Genomic DNA, 26863 nt, shown 5'->3' with positions numbered 1-26863 from the left:
TTCCGTACTCTGGCCAATCAGCGCTGGCCAATGCATTCTATTAGCCCGATGAAGTAGAGCTGAATGTGTGTGCTAAGCACACACATTCAGCACTGCTTCATCACGCCAATACAATGCATTAGCCAGTGCTGATTGGCCAGAGTACGGAATTCGGCCAATCAGCGCTGGCTCTGCTGGAGGAGGCGGAGTCTAAGGTCGGACCTGAATGGAGACTGGTGTGGAGCGATCTTAGACTCCGCCTCCTCCAGCAGAGCCAGCGCTGATTGGCCGAATTCCGTACTCTGGCCAATCAGCACTGGCTAATGCATTGTATTGGCGTGATGAAGCAGTGCTGAATGTGTGTGCTTAGCACACACATTCAGCTCTACTTCATCGGGCTAATAGAATGCATTGGCCAGCGCTGATTGGCCGAATTCCGTACTCTGGCCAATCAGCACTGGCTAATGCATTGTATTGGCGTGATGAAGCAGTGCTGAATGTGTGTGCTTAGCACACACATTCAGCTCTACTTCATCGGGCTAATAGAATGCATTGGCCAGCGCTGATTGGCCGAATTCCGTACTCTGGCCAATCAGCACTGGCTAATGCATTGTATTGGCGTGATGAAGCAGTGCTGAATGTGTGTGCTTAGCACACACATTCAGCTCTGCTTCATCGGGCTAATAGAATGCATTGGCCAGCGCTGATTGGCCGAATTCCGTACTCTGGCCAATCAGCACTGGCTAATGCATTGTATTGGCGTGATGAAGCAGTGCTGAATGTGTGTGCTTAGCACACACATTCAGCTCTACTTCATCGGGCTAATAGAATGCATTGGCCAGCGCTGATTGGCCAGAGTACGGAATTCGGCCAATCAGCGCTGGCTCTGCTGGAGGAGGCGGAGTCTAAGATCGCTCCACACCAGTCTCCATTCAGGTCCGACCTTAGACTCCGCCTCCTCCAGCAGAGCCAGCGCTGATTGGCCGAATTCCGTACTCTGGCCAATCAGCACTGGCTAATGCATTGTATTGGCGTGATGAAGCAGTGCTGAATGTGTGTGCTTAGCACACACATTCAGCTCTACTTCATCGGGCTAATAGAATGCATTGGCCAGCGCTGATTGGCCGAATTCCGTACTCTGGCCAATCAGCACTGGCTAATGCATTGTATTGGCGTGATGAAGCAGTGCTGAATGTGTGTGCTTAGCACACACATTCAGCTCTACTTCATCGGGCTAATAGAATGCATTGGCCAGCGCTGATTGGCCGAATTCCGTACTCTGGCCAATCAGCACTTGCTAATGCATTGTATTGGCGTGATGAAGCAGTGCTGAATGAGTGTGCTTAGCACACACATTCAGCTCTACTTCATCGGGCTAATAGAATGCATTGGCCAATCAGCGCTGGCCAATGCATTCTATTAGCGTGAACTGAGTTTGCACAGGGGTTCTAGTGCACCCTCGGCTCTGCTACATCAGATTGCTACATCTGATGTAGCAGTGCCGAGTGTGCATCAGATGTGTAGTTGAGCAAAACTGACTCAGCACTGCTAAGTCTCTGCATTCGCATAGGAATGCATTGGCCAGCCTTCGGCCAATCAGCGCTGGCTCTGCCGGAGGAGGCGGAGTCTAAGGTCGGACCTGAATGGAGACTGGTGTGGAGCGATCTTAGACTCCGCCTCCTCCAGCAGAGCCAGCGCTGATTGGTCGAGTTCCGTACTCTGGCCAATCAGCACTGGCCAATGCATTTCTATGGGGAAAAGTTAGCTTGCGAAAATCGCAAACTGACAGGGATTTCCATGAAATAAAGTGACTTTTATGCCCCCAGACATGCTTCCCCTGCTGTCCCAGTGTCATTCCAGGGTGTTGGTATCATTTCCTGGGGTGTCATAGTGGACTTGGTGACCCTCCAGACACGAATTTGGGTTTCCCCCTTAACGAGTTTATGTTCCCCATAGACTATAATGGGGTTCGAAACCCATTCGAACACTCGAACAGTGAGCGGCTGTTCGAATCGAATTTCGAACCTCGAACATTTTAGTGTTCGCTCATCTCTACTTTTAATCACATTTCCAGAGCATAGCCATGTAAACTTGTTATAATTTCCATGATCATTTGGCTAAGTATTGAACAGACAGAATCTTTCCACTGAATACGAAGACTAAGCCATCTGTTTACTAGTGTCCTGCTAACAGAAAATTAATCCAGGTCAGGAGGAGGATGGTGCCTGTTATGCAGATATCACTACTGGGAACCCACAACACACTCAGGTAACATAGGGGCAGAGGTTGACAGATGTAGTAGAGTTACTTGACTTTCTGTAGCATGAAAACGAAACGCAACAAAGGTAAAAATAAAAAACACCACCACATTAGCACTTTCTGCCTCTGCTTGTTAACACCCACTAGTAGCTCAGACGAGCAGGATTTATGTTATTGTTTCTTGCATGAAGTTAAGGCTTGTTTATTTTCTGTGAGTTTTTATAAAATGTACAGGGCAAACCTGTTTGAACCTGATTTTTTGCCTGTCTCTGTCTGGATCCGCTGCTGCTACTTATGTAGTACTATCTATTATTCTGTCAGTATTAAACTGACAAGCACTGCAGATGGCATATTAAGCCCCCTGACTGCCATTTAATGGGATCAGCACAACATGATTGTGTTTGTGAGAGTACCGATACCTGACAGAAGAAACCTCCTCCCTTCCAAGCATTCACATGCTCTGGTCAGTATTGACAGGGTCAGCTAAAAGTTTAAATGCTCAAGATGTGAGTTTTTTGATCCTGGGCATTAAGAACAGGTGCTCCACTATACATACCCAAGCACCAGATTCACCCGACATGGAACTCCCGTGCCAGGGTCTAATACATGCACCAAAGGACATACACATTGGAATACAGTGATGCTCATAAAAAGAAATATTGGCAATCACTAAAGGATTAAAAGAGTACTTTGTGTTGTAAATAGCGGCAATATATGGAAAAAAAAAAGAAGGTTGTAGGTCCTCCATTTCCAGCATGTTTCTGTTTACAGGTCCTAGCTAATGTCTACAGAGGAGGCCAATTGAAGATCAGGTCTCTACTGGGTCTACAGACCTCTGTGGTTTCCGCTTCCCATCCATCAGTCAACGCATCCTTTTTTTTGTGGCATCCCATATCTTTTAGTGGCTCTTGAGTGGAGTAAGCATGTATACTATGGCCATATAAAAATATCTTGGTCCTCAAGAGATCAAGTATGGCCTGATAGAAGACCGGAATAGAAGCTGTTCAAATTGATGACAGAATATTGCTCTATGCTGAAAAATAAGACAGTTCCATTGTAGCTTTATTTCTACTATAAGACTGACAATAAGAGTACTAGTAGAGGTCATATTATGTCTACATTTTGTGGACATGAAAAGTATATCCCAAGGTTTGTCTGCTGTTATCCAGACAGAAGTTTATCATACCGCTACTGAAGTGAGTATGTCTACTGAGGTCAGAGGATAATTTAGAAAAGTCCCAAGATAGGCCACATTGAAAGCTGCAGACAGATTTGGGACAGGAAGAATGAACAGATAACAATCATCCTTCACCAAGAACACATTGCCGGTGACACAGACAAGTGAGCTTTCTGTCTCATGTTCTATTTTCTTAATAACCAGCTTTTCTATAGATTGTTTTTTTCTGGTTGATTTAAAACTTCAGCGGCTTTTGGGATAGCGGCAGAATCTCCAAACACGATTGTTTCTTTAACAAAAGTAACTTTTTGCATTCATTTCGTGTGACACAGACTTGAAATATATCTTACAGTTTTCTTTCTGTTCTATAAAAGATGAATTCTTTACGGAAGCTTTAATAAATTACAAAATGTTGATGTTTTAGCTTGAATAATACTGAAGTAGTAAAGGAAGGTTGTAAATCTATTTCTCTTTCAAACTTCCAGCTGAGAGAGCTGTGGCAGGAAATTCACACTGAGCTGCTACAATATAGTGTTAGTCTTTAATATGCAGTACCTTGGTCTAGGTAGAAAAATCATTAGATGGTCATTGTTAAAGTCAGTAAGCAACTGGTCTTTCTATTCAATGTGCATGTACTGTGCTGAGAAAGACTTAGAACTCACAGGTTGCTTTAGTCTTCCAGAAATAAAATAAAAAGATACTTTGTAAATTTTGATCTAATTCTCTTGTTCCCATCAGCTACAACCATTACGGCAATCAATGGCTCCCATATCCGCTAATGGAAATACAAGGAGAGACACTACAATTTGGAACATCTGGAAACTAGAGCCAGCAGGGAAGAAGTCTGTGACTAGAATCCGCACACAGTATTTAGATCACAAATTGTCAGGGTATAAATTATGGTATGTCGGCATCAGGAAAATTTTCCAAGTGGAAGCATACACTATAATTGGGTGGTTGGAAATTGACCTGGACTTTCTGCTGTCCATGGTTGACGTATGGTATTTACTAAACATGGTAATTTTGCCCAGACTTCTATACTGCGTACCATAGGTGTAGCTAGGGGTTCAGCACAGGGAAGAAGGGCAAACACATCTAAATGAGACTTCAACCCAGGTATACCAATATTACCACAATATAGTGACCAATTAGTGGTAGATACTAGTTCTACAGACCATGTAAGTGAATACAGGACATGAAACACAGCTATTTACAGGTGAAAGCTCTGGCTATAATGGTTCACATTTACCATATTTTCCATTTAGAGTCCCATAACCACTTCTTCTAGCAGTGCCTTTTCTTTATCAAGTTTGCAGCAGAGACATCTTTGGCTCCTCATTTTTCCAGGCGTTTGACCCACATTTACTTCACCTACATAAAGTCTCCACTCTTCTGATAACCATTTATAAAATATACAATATAGAAATCCCCTGGAAATGAACAATTCACCCTGTGTGTATCTTAAACTATTAATGTCCCCTTGTGCCACTTAAATTAGTAAGACCCCTGTGTGCCCTTTTAAATAAAGCCTCCTGTGTTTCCCCTTTGCTAAAGGGGTTATTCGAGCTATTTTTTTTTGATGACCTATCCCCAGTATAGGTCATCAATAAAACCAGAGGGAATCCAACACCAGAACCCCCACTGATCAGCCATTTGAATGGGCTGCAGGGCTTGTACTCCTTCTCTGTTTACAGAGTACTGTGTATTAAATAGTGGCTATGCAATATAAGTACAGCCCCGTCCTATTCATTTCTATAGGGTGAGGCTGTTATTAAATAGCACAATTACTATAAAGCAAACAGTTTGCAATGTCACAACTGAAGAGTCACAGCTGATGAGTGTTGACCACAGATATCGGACCCCACTGATCTCTTACTTTAACCTATCATTAGGATTGATCATCAATAAATATGAGATGGACAGCCCATTTAATAAAACCCAAGTACCACCATAATTAATACTGCCCTCTTATATTATGCCCCCTGACATAAGTCCTGCACTGACCAGGGGGCGAATCAAACAAGCAAGCAGCATCATAGAAATCTATAATGTTGTAGGTTTAGGTCATTTGATCTATGCTTAGAACAGGATTATGGTCCATATAGCACCATATGTAGACACATTACCATAATCTGTTTGCAGCCTAAACATAATTATATTAGCTACACAATTACATTGCTATATAGTACAGTTCAATACAGATATATGTCCACCAGGTTCAATCACAGGATGGAAAGGACATGGCTTACATAAGGGGTGAGGAAATCAAGAAACCTATACATGTACTTAGGAGATAATGTTATTTTTCTTTAAGAAGGGACTTTGGAGCTGTCTTGTTAATCATCCTATTAGTATGACCTGTTCAGGGGCACAGCTGAAGGCTCATGGGCCATGGTGCAAAAATTCAGCTTGCCCCCCCCCCCCCCTTATATCTTCATTCACAGAGGTTGTCGTTGCCTGTAAGTCTAGGGCTACAGGGTCACTTTGACAGTTTCTTGCGTTGTATGACCAAAGATTGCTGTGTGGTCCTGTGACCTGCATGAACAGGGTCACATTGCAACCTAGGGGATGCTGTGACTGACTTTCAGTCACATTAAGATTATGTACAATGCAATCTTCTTGCGCTAGAAGTAATGGTTGCAATGCAACTCTATGCACCAATATTAGAGTGACGTGGTGATCTTTGGTCACACAATGGCCAAGTTGTGGCCAAAGTTGTGGTGTAACCACAGCCAAACTTTCAGCTGCATCGTTGCATTGTTGGAAATTCATTTTATTGTGTACAATTCATAGTCTCAGAAATTTTGAACAGATTCGCTGTGAGGTTTCTAAGTAAGACAAAAATTTTATTGGTTGTCAGCCAAGTGCAGGCATTATTGATGTCATCTGCCAAAATGTGTGCCAAAACCTGGCATTCTTCTTTTACTCAAGTACCATATTAATCTCCCTCATTAGCACAAACATTAAGATATTTTAATCACCTGAAAATGGATTACTACTACAATGTACAATCCGTAATAACTTACCTGATTGATGTTATACAAACTGGCAAAGTGGGAAGAATTGCTAACACTGTAAACACAGGTTGAATATGGGTGAACTATCTTTTTTGGATCTTGCTAGTATATAACAATCACACCATAATGGAATTGGTTATGATATCTGAGATGAAGTGGAAACAACATAATATCTCACAACATAATGTAAGTGCATTACAATATTTCTGCAACTATGGACTACCCTGGAACTAAAGCACATCATACCTTAAAGGGATCCTATCATTAAAACACAATTTTTTTCTGGTTAACACGTAGGAATAGCTTTAAGAAAGGCTATTCGTCTCCTACCTTTAGATATCTTCTCTGCGCCGCCATTCCGTAGAAATCCCCATTTTCGTCAATATGCAAATGACTTCTCTCACAACACTGGTGGTGGGTCCCAGCACTAAAACAGCACCGGGGGCATTTCCAATGCTGCAAGAGAACTCACCAGCACCGCCTCTATCTTCATGCATCTTCTTCCGGCGCAGGCGGTCAAACTTGTAGGCTTCAGGCAGAGCTGACTGCGCACGCCCAAGGGCCACAAGAAAATGACCGCTTGCTTACTGTGTAAGCGGACATTTTTCTTGTGGCTGCGGGCATGCGCAGTCGCTCTTCCTGAGGCCTACAAATTTGATCGCCTTCGCAGGGAGAAGACGCATGAAGAAGACGTTCCTGAAAAAGATGGAGGCAGCTTTGGAGAGTTCTCTCGCAGCATTGGGGACACCCCCAGTGCTGTTTGAGCGCTGGGACCCGCCCCCAGTGTTGTTTGAGCACTGGGACCCACCCCCAGTATTGCAAGAGAACTCATTTGCATACCGACGAAAACCAGATTATATACCAAATGGCAACGTGGAGAAAACATCTAAAGTAGGAGAAGAATAGCTATTCTTAAGGCTATTCCTACGTGTCAACCAGAAAAAATTGTGTTTTAATGATAGGATTCCTTTAATGGTTTCAAATATGATATTGTATACTTAAAGATATCTTATAAATGGTTATTATTTACTGTACTAGTTTTAAGGCAGCTGACTGGTCTTTCTATATTGTTTATGATCACCAAACACGTGTTTCCCACTCTATCATAGTGATCTCTGTTTGCCGGTGGCCCTTGTATCCTTGCCATAATTGACAAATAAATGTGATAGTAGTATATCCATCTGAAACGTGCCAACACCTTTCCCCTTTTTAATATCACAGGTAACTCAGGCCTCCTCATGTCAACAAACGTAATCACCGATGATCCTGCATTTCGTCTATACCATGGCAACTGAAATTTTCACTTCTCCGTGTTATGAAGAAGCTGAGCTATAAGGCAAACAATTTCTACAACACAACCAGAGCTTGACAGCTCACTGAATAGCAACTAAATGTTAATCCCCTTGTAACAAAGAATTAGCTGGATGTTAGTTTTCTAATGAATTATTTGAAGACCTAAGTCAATTGGTGCTGTTGTCTGACAGGGTATTAAACTCTTTCCAACTGGAATCACCTATGGCGAATAATTTAATGCATAACAAGTAATGCACAAGGCTATTGTCTAATACTATGCAGAACATATGTTCTGTTCACTATAACTGGAATAATCTGGAGTCACAATGTCAAATACAGTACTTGTTATAGAAGAATGAAGTATTGTTATACTGAACAGCAGCTTTTATTATACCTCTTGAAGATAGACCTTTTCACATTAAATAGAAATGTTGCATACTCATGTTCCACAGACTTTTATGGCATAATTCAAGCAACTATATCAGTCAGGAGAGGAGTCAAGGGATCCTTATACTTGACATACAGTAAGAGTTGGTTCCAGAGATGAAATATGCCTTAAACTCTTCTAATGAAGGTATCCCTTTAAAAACAATCCACCACTCCGCCCAAGAATATTTTATGGCTATCATCACATTACAGAGTGCATTATAGTGATAAACACTATACCTTTATATTATGAAAAAAATAAATTTTGAAAGCTTATGTAAATGAGTCAGCCGGTTCACTTCAGCCCTCGGAGTAATGCTCTTGCTGCTCAAGTAGGTTGGACAATGTTATAGTAGTGGGGGAATGAATTCTCACTGCATCAGGTTGTGCAGGATGGAGATGGTTGGGGTCACCCCAGTGCACCAACTGCCTCATTTGCAAAAGACATCAAAATCGTTTCTCCAAGTCCATAAAAGTGGCACACATAACAAAGGTGACAAATATGCTTGGGGGAGTTGGTGGCCTCCCGTAAAAAAATATTCACAAACTAGGGAATTGCGTAGAATGTATATTCCTGATATGTACATTTTAAATCTGAGATAAGACAAAAGACAGTGGTAAGGGGCTGCAATGGCCCCCTAAGTATTCTAAGTATTGCCATTAATAGCTGCATCGCTAGACGTCTCCTCTTACAGGAAATACATCAGCTGATTAATATGCAAGAGGAAACATCATATTCTAGCTGCAAGTGCCGTGCCTCTAATTGTGAATGGAAGAAGGAATGAAGCACTGGCCAAAATTAATCTTCTCCTTGCTTCTGGGGACAGGTGTTCAATTCATGGTTATAGAAGCCCCAGACACAAATATCCTGGTCAAGCAAGTTCACGATATTAAATTCTTCTCTCACGTAAAGCAATGCCCTTGAGAAATTGCACTGAATAAACAGGTCTTTATCTTTCACATACGTGTTTGTCAGCAGAGGGAACAATAAAAACCTGTTAGCCGAGCACTATTGATATCAACCTTGTGATGGACAAAATTAATTGTCTCTATAAGTGAAACATTGAGGCATTAACCATCCTCATGATTTAGAGCTTATCTTCTATAGAAGCTAATCTTCACCTATATAATAAAGAGGCAATTGCAAATCAATAGTGTTCAGAAATAACACGCACAAACCAATTCTTACACTTGGCACAGCTTCATATTACAAATTGTATTTATTGTAAATTGAAATGTCTTAAAGGGACCCCAAAATACTTCTAACGGGATTATGCAGAGGATGAATTGAGCAGTATAAAGCTGTGTTAACACGACATAACTTGAAGCCCCAAAATCTGTGGGCAGCATGGTGGATCAGTGGTTAGCACTTCAGCCTTGCAGCACTTTCAGTCATGGGTTAAAATCCTGCCAAGGACAACATCTGCAAGGAGTTTGTATGTTCTCCTTGTGTTTGCATGGATTTCCTCCCATACTCCAAAGACCTACTGATAGGGAAAAATGTACATTCTGAGCCCTATATGGGCTCACAATCTACATAAAAAAAGAAAGAAAAAACTGTGGCAAATTCTGTCCTGAATCTGAGGCTGATTCAGTGATAGAAGTCACTACGCTGTTCAGGCCCATTCATCTAAGGGTTTTTTCACACTCCTTTCATTATTGTCCGTTTTTATCATCCTTGAGAAAATGTTAACAGACCCCCCAAAAAGGACAGTATTATAACAGACATTAATGTACACTAACTGAAGTTAACTTTTACCATTTTTTTTTAACAGACTCTTTCATATCAGACTTACAATGATAGTGTGAACATCCCCTAAGCCTAATAAGCAAGTGAAAACCACTGCAGAAAGCAGGAGAGGAGAAAGTGACAAGAAATTTAGGCAGAAATCCAGCTCAAATTCTGGTTCACTTTCCACCATTTGAACAAACCTTACATACACCTGATGTCATGATGACCTTCCTGTTCTTACAACTTGCATGAAAATCTATGCTTTAATGCACGAGGCATTATAATAATCCACAGCTGATAATCCACCGCTACTGTGCAGGTGTGGGAGCAGCCTCAGAAATGTGCGCAGCAGAGGTGGATCATCGGCTACAAATCAGCGCTGGGTCTATAGTACGCGCCGGCAGTCAGAGAAGAAGGATGGGCCTCCAACAGGAGGAAAACTGGAAGGAAGAGATATATAAATTGGGTCCGGGGTTGAGCTGAGTAGGTGGTGAAGGGCTAGTAGTTGTCAGTGGAATAGCTAGTGAGACAGGGAAGGGGTGTATGGGAGGTAGAGAGGGAGGAAGGGGGGGAGTGAACTGAGAGGTAGCTAGGATGGAAGTTACATATCAGAAAGCTGAACCATATAAACAAATGAAGATGTCAGGAGCTCTCAGAGACACCCATAAATAACTAAAAACACTGCTAAAGGTATATGGGTGCATTTATTAACCCATTAATAGCACTAAAAGACCTTTAAAAAAAAAAAAACACACCACATTTTTACTATTAAAACTAGAGATGAGCGAACAGTAAAATATTCGATATTCATTATTCATTTTGAACAGCCGCTCAATATTCGACTATTCGATCGAATAGCGAACCCTATTATAGTCTATGGGGAAAAACGACTCAGGAGGGTCACCAAGTCCACTATGACACCTCAGCAAATGATGCCAACACCTTTGGAATGCAACTGGGACAGCAGGGGAAGCATGTCTGGGGGCATCTAACAAGTCCAAGTCACAGTTTTACTCCACCATCACAGCCTATCAACTACACACTTTCCACTCTCAAAAAAACTCTATCAAAGTGGGAAAATACCTGGAAACCTTCTTTCCTCCCCAAATGGATGGACAGAAACCCAAATTTAAGCTAAAGAAACATTAACAAGCACCCCTTTAAATCACATTGCCCATGACAACCACAGATGGAATAGGCAATGGGAAATCCAAAAGCCCCCACCCTTAACTGTCATTGTGGATGTGTGTGTGTGTGTGTGTGTGTGTGTGTGTGTGTGTGTGATGTGGTAAGACCTTCCAAAATTCACTTTTCTGGCCCTTAACGTTAGCCCTTCCAAATCAAGTTAGAGGCCCTTAAGCTGAGCTACCAGCAGAAATTGAGGCCCTTTAGGTGACTTAAGCCTCTTACCAGCAGAGTTTTAGGCCCTTTAACTTATTTGAGCCTTGCACCAGCAGAGTGTTAGCCCCTTTAAAATTGTTAGCCCCTAAAACGGTGGTTTCAGAACCATCACTCTCATTGTGTTGGATTGATGCAGTGGATTGGACTGAGGACCCAGACATTGACCTTGATTTTGATTGTGAAATTGATAACATTTTTCCATCAAGTCCTGGGGGTAACTTTTAATTAGAGGACCGCAAAGGTGGAGAATTGGCTGCAACTACTACTACCGGTAATGGTCCTCTAATATCAGACTCTACATTACCTCTACAGGGTTCTGATCAGGTGTTAATAGTCCAAACAACATGCTCCAGTACTTTAGATGTAGATAAGAAACCACTTTCCCTTCAGACACCAGATTTAACCAAGCTTCACCATCATCATCCTGCTGAGATGGAGCCACTAAAGGAAACCTTGCCTTCAAAGGCATGTTCTGAAGCTGTGACTGAGCCAAATCTAAACACAGAGTCCTTTGGAACTGAACAAATTTCACCAGCAGTGTTTTTGGCCCTTAGGGTGAGTTGAGCCTTGCACCAGCACGTGTCCCGTAACATCAGGCGGGCCCTATGTTCTGCGCTAAGTTGCACAAAGTTCCACTTGACCACCAACGCGTGGATAAGTGCATGCAGCCAGGGACGCTGCATCTCAATCGCGGCACACTGGCTGAATGTAGTTGAGGCTGGGACCGGGTCGCAAACTGTGGTGGCCTGCCTTGTCTCCCCAGCCAATATTCCTGGCAGGAGTGCTGAAACGCCACCCTTCTCCTCCACCGTTAAATCGACCCCAGCTACGAGCAGGAAACGCTGCAACACTGGCGTGGGGAGACGTCAGCAGGCTGTGCTGAAGCTCATCAGCTTGGGAGACAGACAGCACAGTGCCTCCGAGGTCAGGGATGCCATCCTGGATGAGATGGCATTGTTTTTTGCCCCTCTGCACCTGGGCCCAGGTGCAGGTTGGTGTATGTGATAATGGCCGGAACCTGGTAGCAGATCTGGAGCTTGCCAGACTCAAACACGGTCCACACATGGCCCACATTTTCAACTTGTTGGTGCAAAGGTTCTTTGAAACCTACACCATTGTGCCTGATATACTGCTCAAAGTGCGGCCATTTTCGAAAGTGAGAAGTAGCCTCTGCTAGGCTGAAAACATTCAGAGCACACTCTTGTCATCTTTGCACCGTTGGCTGGCAAAGGAAGACGAGGGGGATGAAACGGCATGTCATGTCACTGTCCCACACGAGGCTTGAGGGGGAAGTTCAATGCATCCCATTGCTTCAGCATGGATGGTGTGAAGGGGAGTGGAAAATAGAGGAAATGGAGAGTGACCCTTACAGTCATGCCAAGTAACACACTGGCACACATGGCTGACTTCATGTTGGGTTGCTTTTCAAGAGACAAAGGCATAGTTCACATCAAGGAGAGCAAACAAAACTGGATTGAACAAAAAGAAGTAACTGTTGTGGATTCCTGCTATTTTGTGGGGGGACACCCCTAATAAAAGCAGTTTTTAACATATATAGCAAGAAGTAACTGCTGTGGATTCCTGCTATTTGTTGAGGACACCCCTAATAAAAGCTGGTTTGCACGTATATAGCAAGAAGTAACTGCTGTGGATTCCTGCTATTTTTTTTTGGGGGGGGACACCCCTAATAAAAGCTGGTTTGCACGTATATAGCAAGAAGTAACTGCTGTGGATTCCTGCCACTTTTTTTTTTTTTTTTTTTGGGGGGGGGACACCCCTGATAAAATCTGGTTGGAACGTATATAGCATGAAGTAACTGCTGTGGATTCCTGCTATTTTGTCAGGGGACACCCCTAACAAAAGCTGGTTTGCACGTATATAGCAACAAGTAACTGTTCTGTATCCCTGTTTTCCACCGTCACTGGACTCCTGTCCCTGCAGTATATAGCTCTGAGAAGAGCTGTTGTTGTTCCCTGCCTATCTGAAGCTAATGCCTATCTATCCCTCAGCAGATATGTTTCTCTTCCTATCTCTGACCACAAATCTGGTGAATATGGCGGCGGCCGTTCTTATAAATGGGAAGTCACATGTTTTTGGCAGCCAATGGGTTTTTAAAAAAAATTTTTTTCACTGCCTCCATTGTCGTAGTTCCTGTCCCACCTCCCCTGCACAGTTATTGGTGCAAAAAATGCACCAGGGAAGGTGGGAGGGGATATGACTTTTTACTGTGTATGCCGCGTGGTATTCGATTGGGAACGAATACCTCGAACAGCCTGATATTTGATCAAATACCTATTCGATCGAACGGTGTTCGCTCATCTCTAATTAAAACCCTTTTAAGGCTGAAGCCCCACATTGCAAAAATGTAAGTTTTTTTGTTGCAGATTTTGCTCCAGTTTTTTGAGCCAAAGCCAGGAATGGATTGAGCAGAGTGTAGAAGTGTAAGAAGCTTCTTATATATTTTTCATTCCTTTTGTAGCCATTCTTGGTTTTGGCTCAAAAACCCACAGTAAAATCTACAACAAAAAAGCGGCTATTTCACAACGTGGGGCCTTAGCCTAAGGGTATGTCCGCTTGGAATGTATACACGGCATTTTACACCTTGGAACTGCATGTGGAAAATCTACAGCATTTCATAGTAACAAATGGTTTGGATTTATAACTTATCTCTGTGTAGTCTCCGTGCCTGGTTTTGGCTTACAAATACTAATGCAGAACACTGACCAAACAGCATTCTGTAATAAAGTCAAATACATGCAGTATTTCAGATAATAAGGGTATTTAAAAAATGGGTTTCTGAGATAGACAGTCTCTTTAAAAAGTAGTATAAGCTCAGAACCCTAAGCTGAAATTCACTGTAAACATTAAACAGATTCTGTATTATTCAACACTAGGCTACGGCGGGAAAGCAACACCTTGTCAGTGCATTGCAAATACCTATTTTGTTGTATAGGAGAGGTTTTAAAAGCTTGTTTTACAAAATAGTTTACTGGCTATTACAGAATTGTACCTAGACTGGAAGGCTACAGCTAATATTTGGAAATTTTCTGAGTCTCAGAGGCGAAAATTGTTTACATGCAGCTGGAATGGCTGGATATCATTCAGATGCTGATTAGTGCTTGAGCTCATACTGTGACTTCCCGCTGTGAGAGGTGGAGGGGAACCAAACATTGTAAAATTCTAGAATAAAATATAAATAAAAAGAATTGAATGATGATTTGTAAAAGGGCGATGTTCCGATAAATATTACATTTCTTCAATAAACAATACAAAAAAAAGTGCTTTATAGGGCAGTATACAAATGAGGAAATTGGGTAATCTTTTCATAGCCTTGTTAGCCACATAGTTCTTGTGTGGTGTGCTGTTAGGTAATAACTTTGGTGCATCTTAACCATTAAGTACTATCATGATGTCTATCATACACCACTATCCTACATATATCATTATGATAGACACCATGAGGGTTAATAGACATTTAAGACAAAATTTTCAAGCTTTTTCTACCTGTCACATTGCTTATTTTAGACCAATATTTTGTGCCAAAAATGTGAGATATGCCATTTATACATTTTTGAACATTTTAAGGGTATGTTTATGTTTTAATAGGCCTAATCAGCATTGTGGCTTGCAACATGGGTTCTATAGCTGAATCTGCTGTGTAATCCATGGCAAGAAGAGCAGGATGCTTATTTCTTTTAATGCCTTCTTTTGAGCTCTACCTCCGATTGAAAATAGTGCACTGATTTTGAGGCAGAATCAAACTCAAAATAAAAATCAGTACCAAATTCTGTTTTTTGAACTGACCCAAATAGTTCAATTAACCATCCCCTTTTCTACACAATTTTCAATTAGGTCAAGTAAGCATGGTGGCTCAGTGGTTAGTATTCCAAGTACGCCTTGCAGCTCTGGAGTCCTAGGTTCAAATCCAGCCTATTTTCTCCCTGTGTGTGAGTGGGCTTCCTCTGGATACTCCTGTTTCCTTCCACACTCCAAAGACATACTAGGACTACAGGGAATGTAGATTGTGATCCCTATACAGGACAGTGATTGACAATGACTGTAAAATGCTGCAGAATATGTTGGTGATACAAGTAAGAAAAATATATAAATAAGGTACAATGATGTGTCAAACACACAACAAATTTGGTGCAAATTATGTGCACTAGTTGTTTGGTGAAATTTGTATCAGAATTCTGGGGTACTTAAAATGGTAAATGTGCTCATAGTGTCTGCTAAAGTTTTCCTTTACTGCACTGAGACAATATACTATTGTAACTAATATAATAGATAACCAGTTCTAGGGAGAATAACTGCAAACAATACGTAATATGTAACCCTGTAATTCAAACAATATTTCCATGTAGTTGCCAGTTTTAAGATCTACTTTGTCTTGCACAGCAAAGTTACAGCAAGTTAATCACATTACTGACATCAACATGGACCCAATGTCTATAATTCTTGGAGCTGTTTATGGATGAAAGATACCGCATGGACTGCTGTTCAACAGCTGTAACGTATTTGTTTTATTTATGGACGTGTAATGGTAGCTAATCTTATCTTTAAAGTGACAGACAATATATCCCACATAACAATTGGGACTTATAAATGGAAAAAATACATGGTGGGAGTTGTATTGTAAGTATTAAAATGAAATGTACTTTTTACTGGAAATATAATATGTACCATGTGTATGATATGTATATACTACACTCTGTGTACTAGAAATCCTAATTTCTGTTGACAAATCTAGGCAAAGTGAGAAGTAACAAATGGGAGTGAATATACAACCTACTGTAATCTGCTGGTAGGCTGCAGCAAAGGAACATGTATGTCTTTGTTATACAATTAAATGGGTGCTCCAGGATTAATTAATTGATTTCCTTAAAGGGATTGTCCAGGATAAACGCAAATTCTACCTATAAACTAACCTCCAACCCCCACCTAACTTCTAATTTACATCAATTAAAAAAAATGTATAGTTGTTAGAGATGAACGAACAGTAAAATATTCGATATTCGTTTCGAATAGCCACTCAATATTTGACTATTCGAACGAATATCAAACCCCATTATAGTCTAATGGGGAAAAATGCTTTGTTACAGGGGAATCCACAATTAAACTCAGGAGGGTCACCAAGCCCACTATGACACATCAGGAAATGATGCCAACACCTCTGCAATGCAACTGGGACAGCAGGGCAAGCATGCCTGGGGGCATCTAACATGCCCAAGTCACAGTTTTACCCCACCATCACAGCCCATCAACTACACACTTTCTACACTCAAAAAAACCTCTATCTATAAAGTGGGAAAATGCTGTCTCTTCTTCTCACTTCCTGTATATCCCCCAAGCTTGCTGAACAGGACACTATGAAGTATCACAATATTTATGATTAATAGAAATCTAATATAAATGCAGATCAGATAACATGCATGTGCTCCTAGAAAATGGACTCAGTGTTATCTGTGTGTTTACATAGAGAGATAACAGAGACTGCTCCTTGAGCCTTTATCAGGAAACTGCAATTAGCTGAGCTCCAGAACTGTAGATAACAGGCAGAGCAGTGAGTGACATCACTTGTCCTGTCTTATCAGTCAGGTCTGGTGCTATGGAAATGCTGTGTAAACAATGGGAGGAATAATTTCACATAGCAGGAAAACAAAGCAGTATTGCTAAAGCAATGTATATACGAAAACTCTTCAATTCACATAAGCTACCAGTATAGATAGGATATTTGAGATGGGAATACCCCTTTAAAAGTGAAATGTACTGCTAAATGTAAAGAGTTTATCATATTTTCTTATACATGTATATCATATCAGTGTTATTTGTAAATGATGCCATACTAGTATCATTAAATACATTCTCCAATAATTCAGCTATATTGTATAGTTTATGTACAGCAAATTGATGTAAAGCTCATGTCTGTTAAAAGTGTGTCCAATAAAAATGTTGCATTATATCTGAAAAAGCAACATAAAGCAGAAGCAAAAAAAAAACCATAGTTTATAATACAACTCATATATACATTTTTTTAAATTTGCAATTGTGAACTATGTGGAAAGCGCTGTGGAAATGCCGCCATGGTTTTTCACCCACTGTTTTTTTGCTGCAGGACACTATGTGGGGCATTAATCTTAAAGGAGTTTTCCGAGAGAATAATATTGATGAACAATCCTTAGGATACAGTAGGTCATCAATAAATGAATATTTACAAGTGTCTGACTCCAGTAGTCACTCAACTGGCTGCATTGTACCAGAACTAGCACAGCCTCCATTATCCATACAGCAACTTGGAAAAGTACTGCAAATCTAGTCTCATTCAATGAGCTCCTTCCAATCTACTTGTGATAACTTGAGGGTAAGGTATCAATAGTATAATCTTGAAATATCTCTGTTACCCCATCACTCCACATTGCACAAATTTATAATTCTACCATATATCAACCAAGGAATTAGAGAGAAAAGTCAATTATTGAGTTTGACTTACCTTAAGTGTCAATCGCACAGCACTACACTCCTGCAAAGGATTGAGTTTCAGGGTTTCTCCAGGGTTACTGCAGCCAGATGTCTGATGTTGCATTTCACAACAAACACAGACTCCATCACTGTTAATATTAATCTGTGGAAGAAGAAACAATACTTATAGATCTAGATAGTGCACGTAAAATTACTGTCATAATAAAGGTTCCATTGAATGACAGCCAACATACTGTTACCCAGGTGTTTCTTATCAGACATGGTACAATGATGGGTAAGTATCTTCACAAGGTACGAAGATACTTAAAAATGAATGTTTTAAAGGTTTCAAAGACAAAGATGTAATTTCCAAATTAAAAAGTAGAGATGAGCGAACAGTAAAATATTCGATATTCGTTACTCGCTTCGAATAGCCGCTCAATATTCGACTATTCGATAAAATATCAAACCCCAATATAGTCTATGGGGAAAAATGCTTCATTTCAGGGGAACCCACCATTCACCAAGTCCACTATGACACCTCAGCAAATGATGACAACACCTCTGCAATGCAACTGGGACAGCAGGGGAAGCATGCCTGGGAGCATCTAACAAGCCCAAGTCACAGTTTTACCCCACTATCAAAGCCTATCAACTACACACTTTCCACACTCAAAAAGACCTCTATCACAGTGGGAAAATACCTGGAAACCTTCTTCACTCCCCAATTGTATGGACAGAAACCCAAATTTTACTCTAATGAAACCTCAACAAGCACCCCTTAACGTGAGCCATTCAAAATTAAGTTACTGGCCCTTAAGCTGATCTACCAGCAGAGTTTTAGGCCCTTAGAGTGAGTAGAGCCTTGGACCGGCAGTGTTTTTGGACCTTGGAGTGAGTTGAGCCTCTAACCAGCAGAGTTGGGGGGAATCAGGGTGGATGGAGACTCTAACCAGCAGAGTTGGGGGAATCAGGGTGGATGGAGACTCTAACCAGCAGAGTTGGGGGAATCAGGGTGGATTGATGTGGCCATCAAGGCAGAGACTGCGGGGAAGCGCAATGCTTGCTGCCGCAGAGCAGTAGGCACAGTACACGCTGTTGGTTGAGCGCAAACTTGCGCAACCTTGCTCCACATCTGCATTTCCACGCCCCCATCCTCATTCCCATCCCCTTGCGCTGGCCTTACGCATTTTTTTATGTATAGTAATGACCTTTTTATGGTCTATACACCCCCAATAAAAGTTGTTTTTTACGTATATAGCAGGAGGTAACTGCTCTGTATCCCTGAAAATTTGTGGGGGGGCACCCCAAAGAAAAGCTGGTTTGCACGTACATAGCAGAAGGTAACTGCTCTGTATTCCTGCAAATTTGTGGGGGGGGGACACCCCAAAGAAAAGCTGGTTTGCACGTATATAGCAAAAAGTAACTGCTGTGGATTCCTACTATTTTGTGGGGGGACACCCCTAACAAGAGCTGCTGTGCTCGTATATAACAACAAGTAACTGTTCTGTATCCCTGTTTTCCACCGTCCGTGGAAAGCTGGACTCCTGTCCCTGCAGTATAGCTCTGAGAAGAGCTGTTGTTGTTCTTTGGTTTTCCCTGCCTATCTCAAGTTAATGCCTATCTATCCCTCAGCAGATATGTCTCTCTCCCTATCTGTGACCGCAAAATGACACGAATATGGCGGCAGCCGTTCTTATGAATGGGAGGTCACATGTTCTCGGCAGCCAATGGGTTTTTTCAATTTTTTTCACTGTCTCCGTTGTCATAGTTCCTGTCCCACCTCCCCTGCACAGTTATTGGTGCAAAAAACGTGCCAGGGAAGGTGGGAGGGGATACGAATTTTTACTGCGTATGCCGCATGGTATTCGATTGGGAACGAATACCTCGAGCGGCCTGATATTCGATCGAATACCTATTCAATCGAACGGTGTTCGCTCATCTCTATTAAATTTGTGCTTGTTAGGCTTCGCTGTCACTAGCATCATGGCTTCCATTCATACTGAAGCTACAAATGTTCTCTTTTAACTTTCCTCTTGGCTTGATATGTCCACATACAGTATGTGTATTATAAGAGTTTTACATTGCTCTGTTTGATGTGCTATTACAAAGTGATACGCTAACACATTATATCCATCTATGCTATCAAGATATCACATTCAATTTGTTTCTTTAGAACCTCAAGTCCTTAAACAAATTATAGCAAAGTTAAATGTGAAAAGAACTTTATGCCAGTTATGTTGAATTCATTTATATACAGCTCCCAATGAATCCTGATGGATCAAGTTGACTTAGAAAAAGACAGTTGTCAGATGAGCCATTGAACAGTGTCAACAATAAAAATAAGAAAAAGGGAAAAGGAAAAAGGGGGGGAGCAGGAGGGAGAGAGGGAGAGGTAGAGAGGAGTCAGAGACCACGCAAGATACAGTAGGAGTCCCAGGATGACCAGATAGCCTGGAAGTCATCCATATTATGATTAAGAGATGCCGTCAAATATTCCATGCTGCGGATGTCCTTTACTCTGGCCAAAGATGGAGGAGTACACTTTTTCCAGTGGAGAGCTATGAGCATCTTAGCCGTAGTACATAAACATAAGAATAGCTTGGAGGTCTGTTTACCTAAGTGTGTACGGGGGAGATTACGCAGGTAAATAAGTGGGTTGAGCGGCACACCCTGGATAAAAAGAGCATTGGTGAGCGACTCGACCTCTATCCAAAAGGAACATATACAAGCACAGTCCCAAAAGACATGGTATAATGTGCCTATATTCGACTGGCAGCGCCAGCACATAGGGGAAATGCTAGGGTTGAGGGAGGGAAGCAGGGCGGGGGTGTGATACCAATGCATCAGTAATTTAAATTGAGTCTCACGAGTTAACTTATCATTTATTTACTATATTCAGATTGCATCCTAGCAAAACAGCAGGGCTAAAGACATATGGTAAAGGTTCTGTACTAAACTGTACACAAGAAATTCACCTTTATCTGTAACTTGGACAGGCACTTAGTATGCCCATACTCTTTATCATAAGTACTCTATAGTGGGATATATTTTCCACAACAATATATCTATTTACCGTACATAAATAGACACACAGATCGGCAAGTAGATATAGATTTATTAAGAACATTTTATAGAAATAAGGTTCTATATGTATACTATGAAAAATGTGAGGTCTATAATTATTACTGTAAGAAATCGCAGGAAGTATTTTGCAGCTTTCTATATTACAAAATGAAATCTATATCAAACAGGACCATGAAATAAATCTGTGCAGAAGTACCTAGGCTTGCAATATAGAATACGATCAGACATGTCTGAATTATTCATTATAGACTAAATATGTAATGCTAGGTCTGTGACCCCCTGGGAATGCTAAAAATAGTGGCAGGGGATGAAAAAAATATATTGTAAAGGCTGTGGAATCACACACTGGAATCTGTGTTCTTTCCTCTGCAAAGACACTTTAGCTACAGAACAACTGATGTAATAGTAAATGGTATACAAAAAATCAATATGTTCTTCAGTAGGGAAAAAGCTTCCCCATGTGGCGTGTTATTTGGCTCCTAAAGGAGCACTTTATGTTCGGAGGCAGAAAAATTCATTCTCTTGAAGCACTTTACATGTCCTCTTTCCAAGTATTATTGTAGATATTACATAGATAGATAGATAGATAGATAGATAGATAAGAGATATATAGAGAGATAGATAGATAGATAGATAGATAGATAGATAGATAGATAGATAGATAGATAGATAGAGTTGGGGTGAATAAAGGTCCCACTCAATTTTCTTTCTCTGATTTTGGAGTGCTGCCCTATTGTTTGGTTTATTATTGGGTTATTATTCAGTACCTTGCGGCTGGCACACTACTCTATTCCCAGTGTGGTCTTTATTTGCACTTGATAATAGGTGAGTTATGTTGCTGTTTTCTGATACAGCAGATTACAATAGTTGGCTTAATCCGTTTTCCATCCATCACGTTAATGATTTCAATATATAAAATGACAAATTCTAAAAAAAGAAAATTCAATCCTTTCTTTTAACTTCAGAAGGATGTTTACACAGATATTTGTTTTCACCTATGCTATCTTTATCACTTTCATAATAAACCTGTTATTTTTCCAACAATGTGCTTATCTGAAGCGCTGTTATTGCTGACCTATCCCTATATATATATATATATATATATATATATATATATACATACACTTCACTTGGTTAAAGCCAGTGAGTTGACAAGGAAAGCTGCTGCCAGACACCTCTAGTACTGACTTCTCTCCCTTGAGAATAAAGGATCACACATGTTCAAATGTATCATGCGGTATTCTGTTTTCTTTGTCACCTGCTCAATGAACATTTACCAGAGATTTAGGCTAAGGTGCCATGCAGCAAAACAGAATTAAAAAAACTCTGTAGAAGAAAATAAAAATTTTTGCTGATTTTTTTCTCTGCATTTTTCTTCCCATATTAAATCTATAGGAAAACCTATAGGATCGTATACGCCACATTATTTTGCGGCAGTGATTTTGCGACCACAAAATCACGGCCGCAAAATAACGTGGCATATACGATCCGAACTCCCATTGAAATGAATGGGAGCATTATGAGCGTGTCATCTGCCGGCACGTGTATATGTGCCAGATTGCGCTCCACTTTCCTCCGTGTGAACTTACCCTTAGTGTATACCCCTACACTACCTTTCCTACAAGCGGCAAACAATGCCCATTCCATGGAACACTTTCCCTGCTTAAATACCAGGTCACATACTATACTCAATATGTTACCATAACATCAAACCACTGGCAAAAGCAGTAAAAACAGCCAGCCACTAAGGTTAATGTGTGTCCCTGTCAATTACAGATGGTCATAATTAAAAACTGAACTGACATAGTAGACCCAATAAGAAAGCATACATGTTCTGACATAGCTTTACTAGAATAAATGATCTAAATAACAAAAGACTATTATTAATATAAAAGCCAACACAAAGAAGGGCCCTTATTCTGTAGTAATAGGATTGGGAGCAGTCTCTTCTTCATCAGTGCAGATGTTCCCAGTGTCTCTGGCTGTAATCACAAGACTTTGGTATTCTGCTCCCATTCAGCTCTAGTCTGAATATGCCACCGATTTTAAAGTGACATCATTTACTGAAGAGCGGTATGTTTAATCATGACTGACAGTTTTCATTAGCAGCTGGGTCTTATAAAGAATCTGGCATTCTGCTCAGGCACACAGCTTTACTACAGCTTCTTAAAAATGATTTCTGCTGGCACAAATTAATACCCATCAGCATTAGAAAGCAAAGAGAGTGTCTGTATCAGCGCTATAGATTTATGTTAGGCATGTTACACTGCTTACTGTCTGCTTGTTTGAGAACTAATGGTTCTTACTATTGGAATACCAAGATCTTTTAGATATGTTCTTGTGTGCTAATCTGTAACCAGAGAAAAATATACAGTCACGGAAGACCTGAGTTTGTCAATACACCATAGCTGAGTTTCTTATTTATTATGACCTACTCAGATGTGTGGCTTGTCTATATGATTGGAATTAAAGAGAATCTGCTAGGTCTCTTTGTATAAGGGAGTCATTTTATTTCATGTTTCACAACAATTTAGGAGCAGGTTTTCTTATAACCCTACTTAGTGCCATTATTTGGTTAAGGCTGGGATAATGTCCTTGTTACTTTTTCAAATTGTATGTTCCATTACAGAAACAGAAAATTGCAAAAAAAAAAAAAAAAAAAAAACCTTCATCAAAATATCTAGGAAAATTAAGACAACAATGGAACCAAATAGACCCCATCGATTATAACGGGTCTTTCCAGTGGCATAAGTCTTCTGGGGCCCAGTATAAACTTTGACCGGGGCCCCCAACCTACAGTGTATTCTTGATAGCGACTGTTATGGGTGCTGCAGAAAGGGAAACAACTATAACTTTTAACATGCCCCCCCCCACCCCTGACCGACCCCCCCACCCCACATTCTTATGCTCTCTAATATTCCCCTTAGTGCCCCCTGTACACCATATTATAACCCATAGTGGTCCCTGCACACAGTATAATGTCCCATAGTGGCCCCTGCACACAGTATTATGTCCCATTGTGGCCCCTGCACACAGTATTATGCCCCACTGTGGACACGCATGAACAATTATTATACTCTGGGGTCTTTTCAGACCCCAGAGTATAATAATTGGAGACTAAGAGGGGAAACAAACATAAAAAAACAATGTTACTTACTTATCTCCAGCTCTGCTGCAGTCCTCGGTGGTGCCAGCCTTCTTCAATGAGGTCTGGGACATCACATGAACCGGGACGTCACATGACTGCATCCCGGGTCATGTGACGTCAGGGAGCGTCCAGAAGTGAGCCCGAACCTGCCCAGAGCGTAGAAAGGTAAGTAACATTTTTTTTTTTAATGTTCGCTTAACTCCGATCGTTATACTCGGGGGTCTGAAAAGACCCCCGAGTATAATAATGTTTGTGGGGCCCGTGGCATCACTTACCGATCCCGTCCCCTGCCAGGATTGGTAAGTAAATAGGGCCAGTTGGCAACGGCCTATTAAGAAAAAAAAAAAACACAGGGGTAGTGGCTGTCGCCGGGCCCCTAATGTCCTAATGTCCAGGCCCTGTGGCAGCCGCTACTCCTGCTACCCCAGTAGTTACGCCACTGAACTATAGTACACACAACTGAGGCTGTCAATAATACTGTGAGTGAGCAGCACCCAACATGTAAACAGTACTGGTAACAGTAATAGCTGCTTGAGATCTGGTATTTTGTCTATGGCAATAGAAATGTGTATGCACCAAATAACATCTCAATGAACAGGCCACAAACATTGCTCAGATCTCCAGAACTTGAGTAACATCAGTAACAAACCTTCCTAAATCTTTGGTATTTCCCATATACAAATGTACGTAAGGTTTACTATATAAACTAAATTCCAAAAAAAATAAATAAAAAAAATAATGCAATGATTTGGAAATCTCACGTAACCAAATTTCATTCACTGCAGAACACATTTCAAAAGTTGAAAGTTAGACATTTTTCCATTTTGTTTGAAAAAAAAAAACTCTTTTAGAATTTGATGGCAGCAACACATCCCAAAAAAGTTTGGGAAGAGAAGACCAGTTGCTGAAGTTTTGGGAGAGGAGTGTTGTCCCATATTCTAGCTGATGAAATCCTAGGCTTTCTTTACCAGATTTTTTGTTTCATAAGGTGCCAAATGTTTGCCATTAGCGAAAGGTCTGGACTGCAGACAGGTCAGACTCTTCTTCTCCAAGCCATGGTGTTGTGATGGATGCTGTGTGTGGTTTAGCATGGTTTTGCTGAAATATGCAAGGCCAACTCTGGAAGAGACATTGGATGGGAAGATATGTTGTTCTAAAACCTCTGTATACTACTCAGCAGTGATATTGCCTTTTAAGATGTGTAAGCCGCCCATGCCAAAGGCACTAATACAACCCCATAGCATCAGACATGTCTTTTGAACAGATCAATGATAAGCTAGATGATCCATTTCCTCTTGAGTCCACATGACATGGTGTCCATGGACAAATTTTGATTCATCTAACCACACAACAGTTTTGTATTTTGCCTCAGTCCATTTTAAATGAGCTTTGGCCCAAAGAAGATGGTGGCATTTCCCGATTATGTCCCGATTATATTTGCATAATAGCTTTAAATTGTATTTGTGGATTGCACTATGCATTGTCTTCACAATGATTTTTGGAAGGATTATTGAGCCTATACAATGATTTGCATTAAGGATTCAAGTTTTTTTTTTTAAATACAATGCTAGCTAAATGCCCCGTATATCATGAGTATACAATATTGACTGTAGGCCTTGCCACATGTAAGCCTCTCTACATGCTCTTTCTATACGTAGTCATATAATTTATTTGAAAATTTACCCTCTAATTATTTTCCTTTACTTTTTTACCATTTACTTTCCAGCCTTTGTTAAAGGGGTATTCCCACGTCGCATACTCACCAGTCTTTACTGCTGTAAAATCTTCTTTCTTCCTGGTTTCTTGCATCATTTGATGGGTGGGGTTTCACATGCAACCTGCCCTTTAGCTCTGCCCCCAAATTCGCGTGTAGTTCCCCCCACCCATATTGGACTATGAAGTACAGGCAGCAGCAACTCCATTCTATGTTACATACAGAGACTGCCTGTCTCTGCCATAATGAACACAACTGAATTAGCTAGCCTGATAACTGGGAGAACAGAAGAAATGAAAGCAGCTCCTCTCTTCTATCTGCTAACAGGAAGCTAGGTCAGATGGTATAGACATAGGAATAGCTAGATACACAGGCTCGCTCCCGTGCACTTAGCCCCTCCTCCCTCCCCCCTCAGAGCAGCAGATACATCACTTGACTTATGACCAGATAAGTCAAGGGATGTGTAAAAAAAAAAATGAATAAAGTAAGATAGTGGACAAACAAAGCAGTTTTGCTGAAGCAGTGTATTTAGGAAAAGTCTTACATCCACATTAACAAGCAGTATAGATAGGATCCTTGTGATGGGACAACCCCTTTAATATTTTCCCAACTTCTTAAAACATGTTAAAGCCATCAATTTCTAAGAGAGTTATTTTTTTTCAAATGAAATAGAAATATGTCTCATTTTCAACTTCTAATATGTGTTTTATTGTAAATAAAATATGATTATATGAAATTTCCAAATCATTGCATTCTTCTTTTCATTACATTTTATGCATCATCTCTTATGGTAGAGTCCCTGGAGTAAATATGAGAATCTAACTGATAATAGAGTAGAACTAGCTGTTTAAATCCTTTGCAGTTCTGAGAGATAGGTCCCAGACATCAAAAAACCTTTACCAGCGACATCTACAAAGCTAGATGGACTTTGCTGAATTTGGGGTCCAATTTATTATAACAAAAACTGTACAAGAAATAAAGGGCTTCGCTATCAGAAATCAAGACCAGAACCCACAAGGAGGAAAAATCAGGATAATAAATGTCAGTCAGTAATTGTATATTTTATATACATATAAGCTCTGTTACAAAACCATACGTTTATAACATTTTTATTGCAGCCTTTTGGTAGAAGTGCTATTTAATATGTAGACCATGATTTCTTCATAGATTA

At 40.7% G+C, this 26863-nt stretch overlaps 1 protein-coding gene across 1 annotated transcript in view; it reads right to left on the bottom strand.

Moving 5' to 3' along the window:
• ENTREP2 (endosomal transmembrane epsin interactor 2) overlaps positions 1 to 26863 on the bottom strand; it is a 638923-nt gene that overhangs the window by 190660 nt on the left and 421400 nt on the right. The window contains exon 4 of the mRNA XM_075273590.1: positions 17775 to 17906. Within this exon, the coding sequence (XP_075129691.1) occupies positions 17775 to 17906 (132 nt within the window). The remainder of the gene's footprint in view (positions 1 to 17774; positions 17907 to 26863) is intronic.

Source organism: Leptodactylus fuscus, chromosome 5 (genome assembly GCF_031893055.1).
Source record: "Leptodactylus fuscus isolate aLepFus1 chromosome 5, aLepFus1.hap2, whole genome shotgun sequence".
In the NCBI taxonomy this organism is placed as follows: Eukaryota; Metazoa; Chordata; class Amphibia; order Anura; family Leptodactylidae; genus Leptodactylus; species Leptodactylus fuscus.
This window is presented reverse-complemented; position numbering and strand designations above follow the sequence as displayed.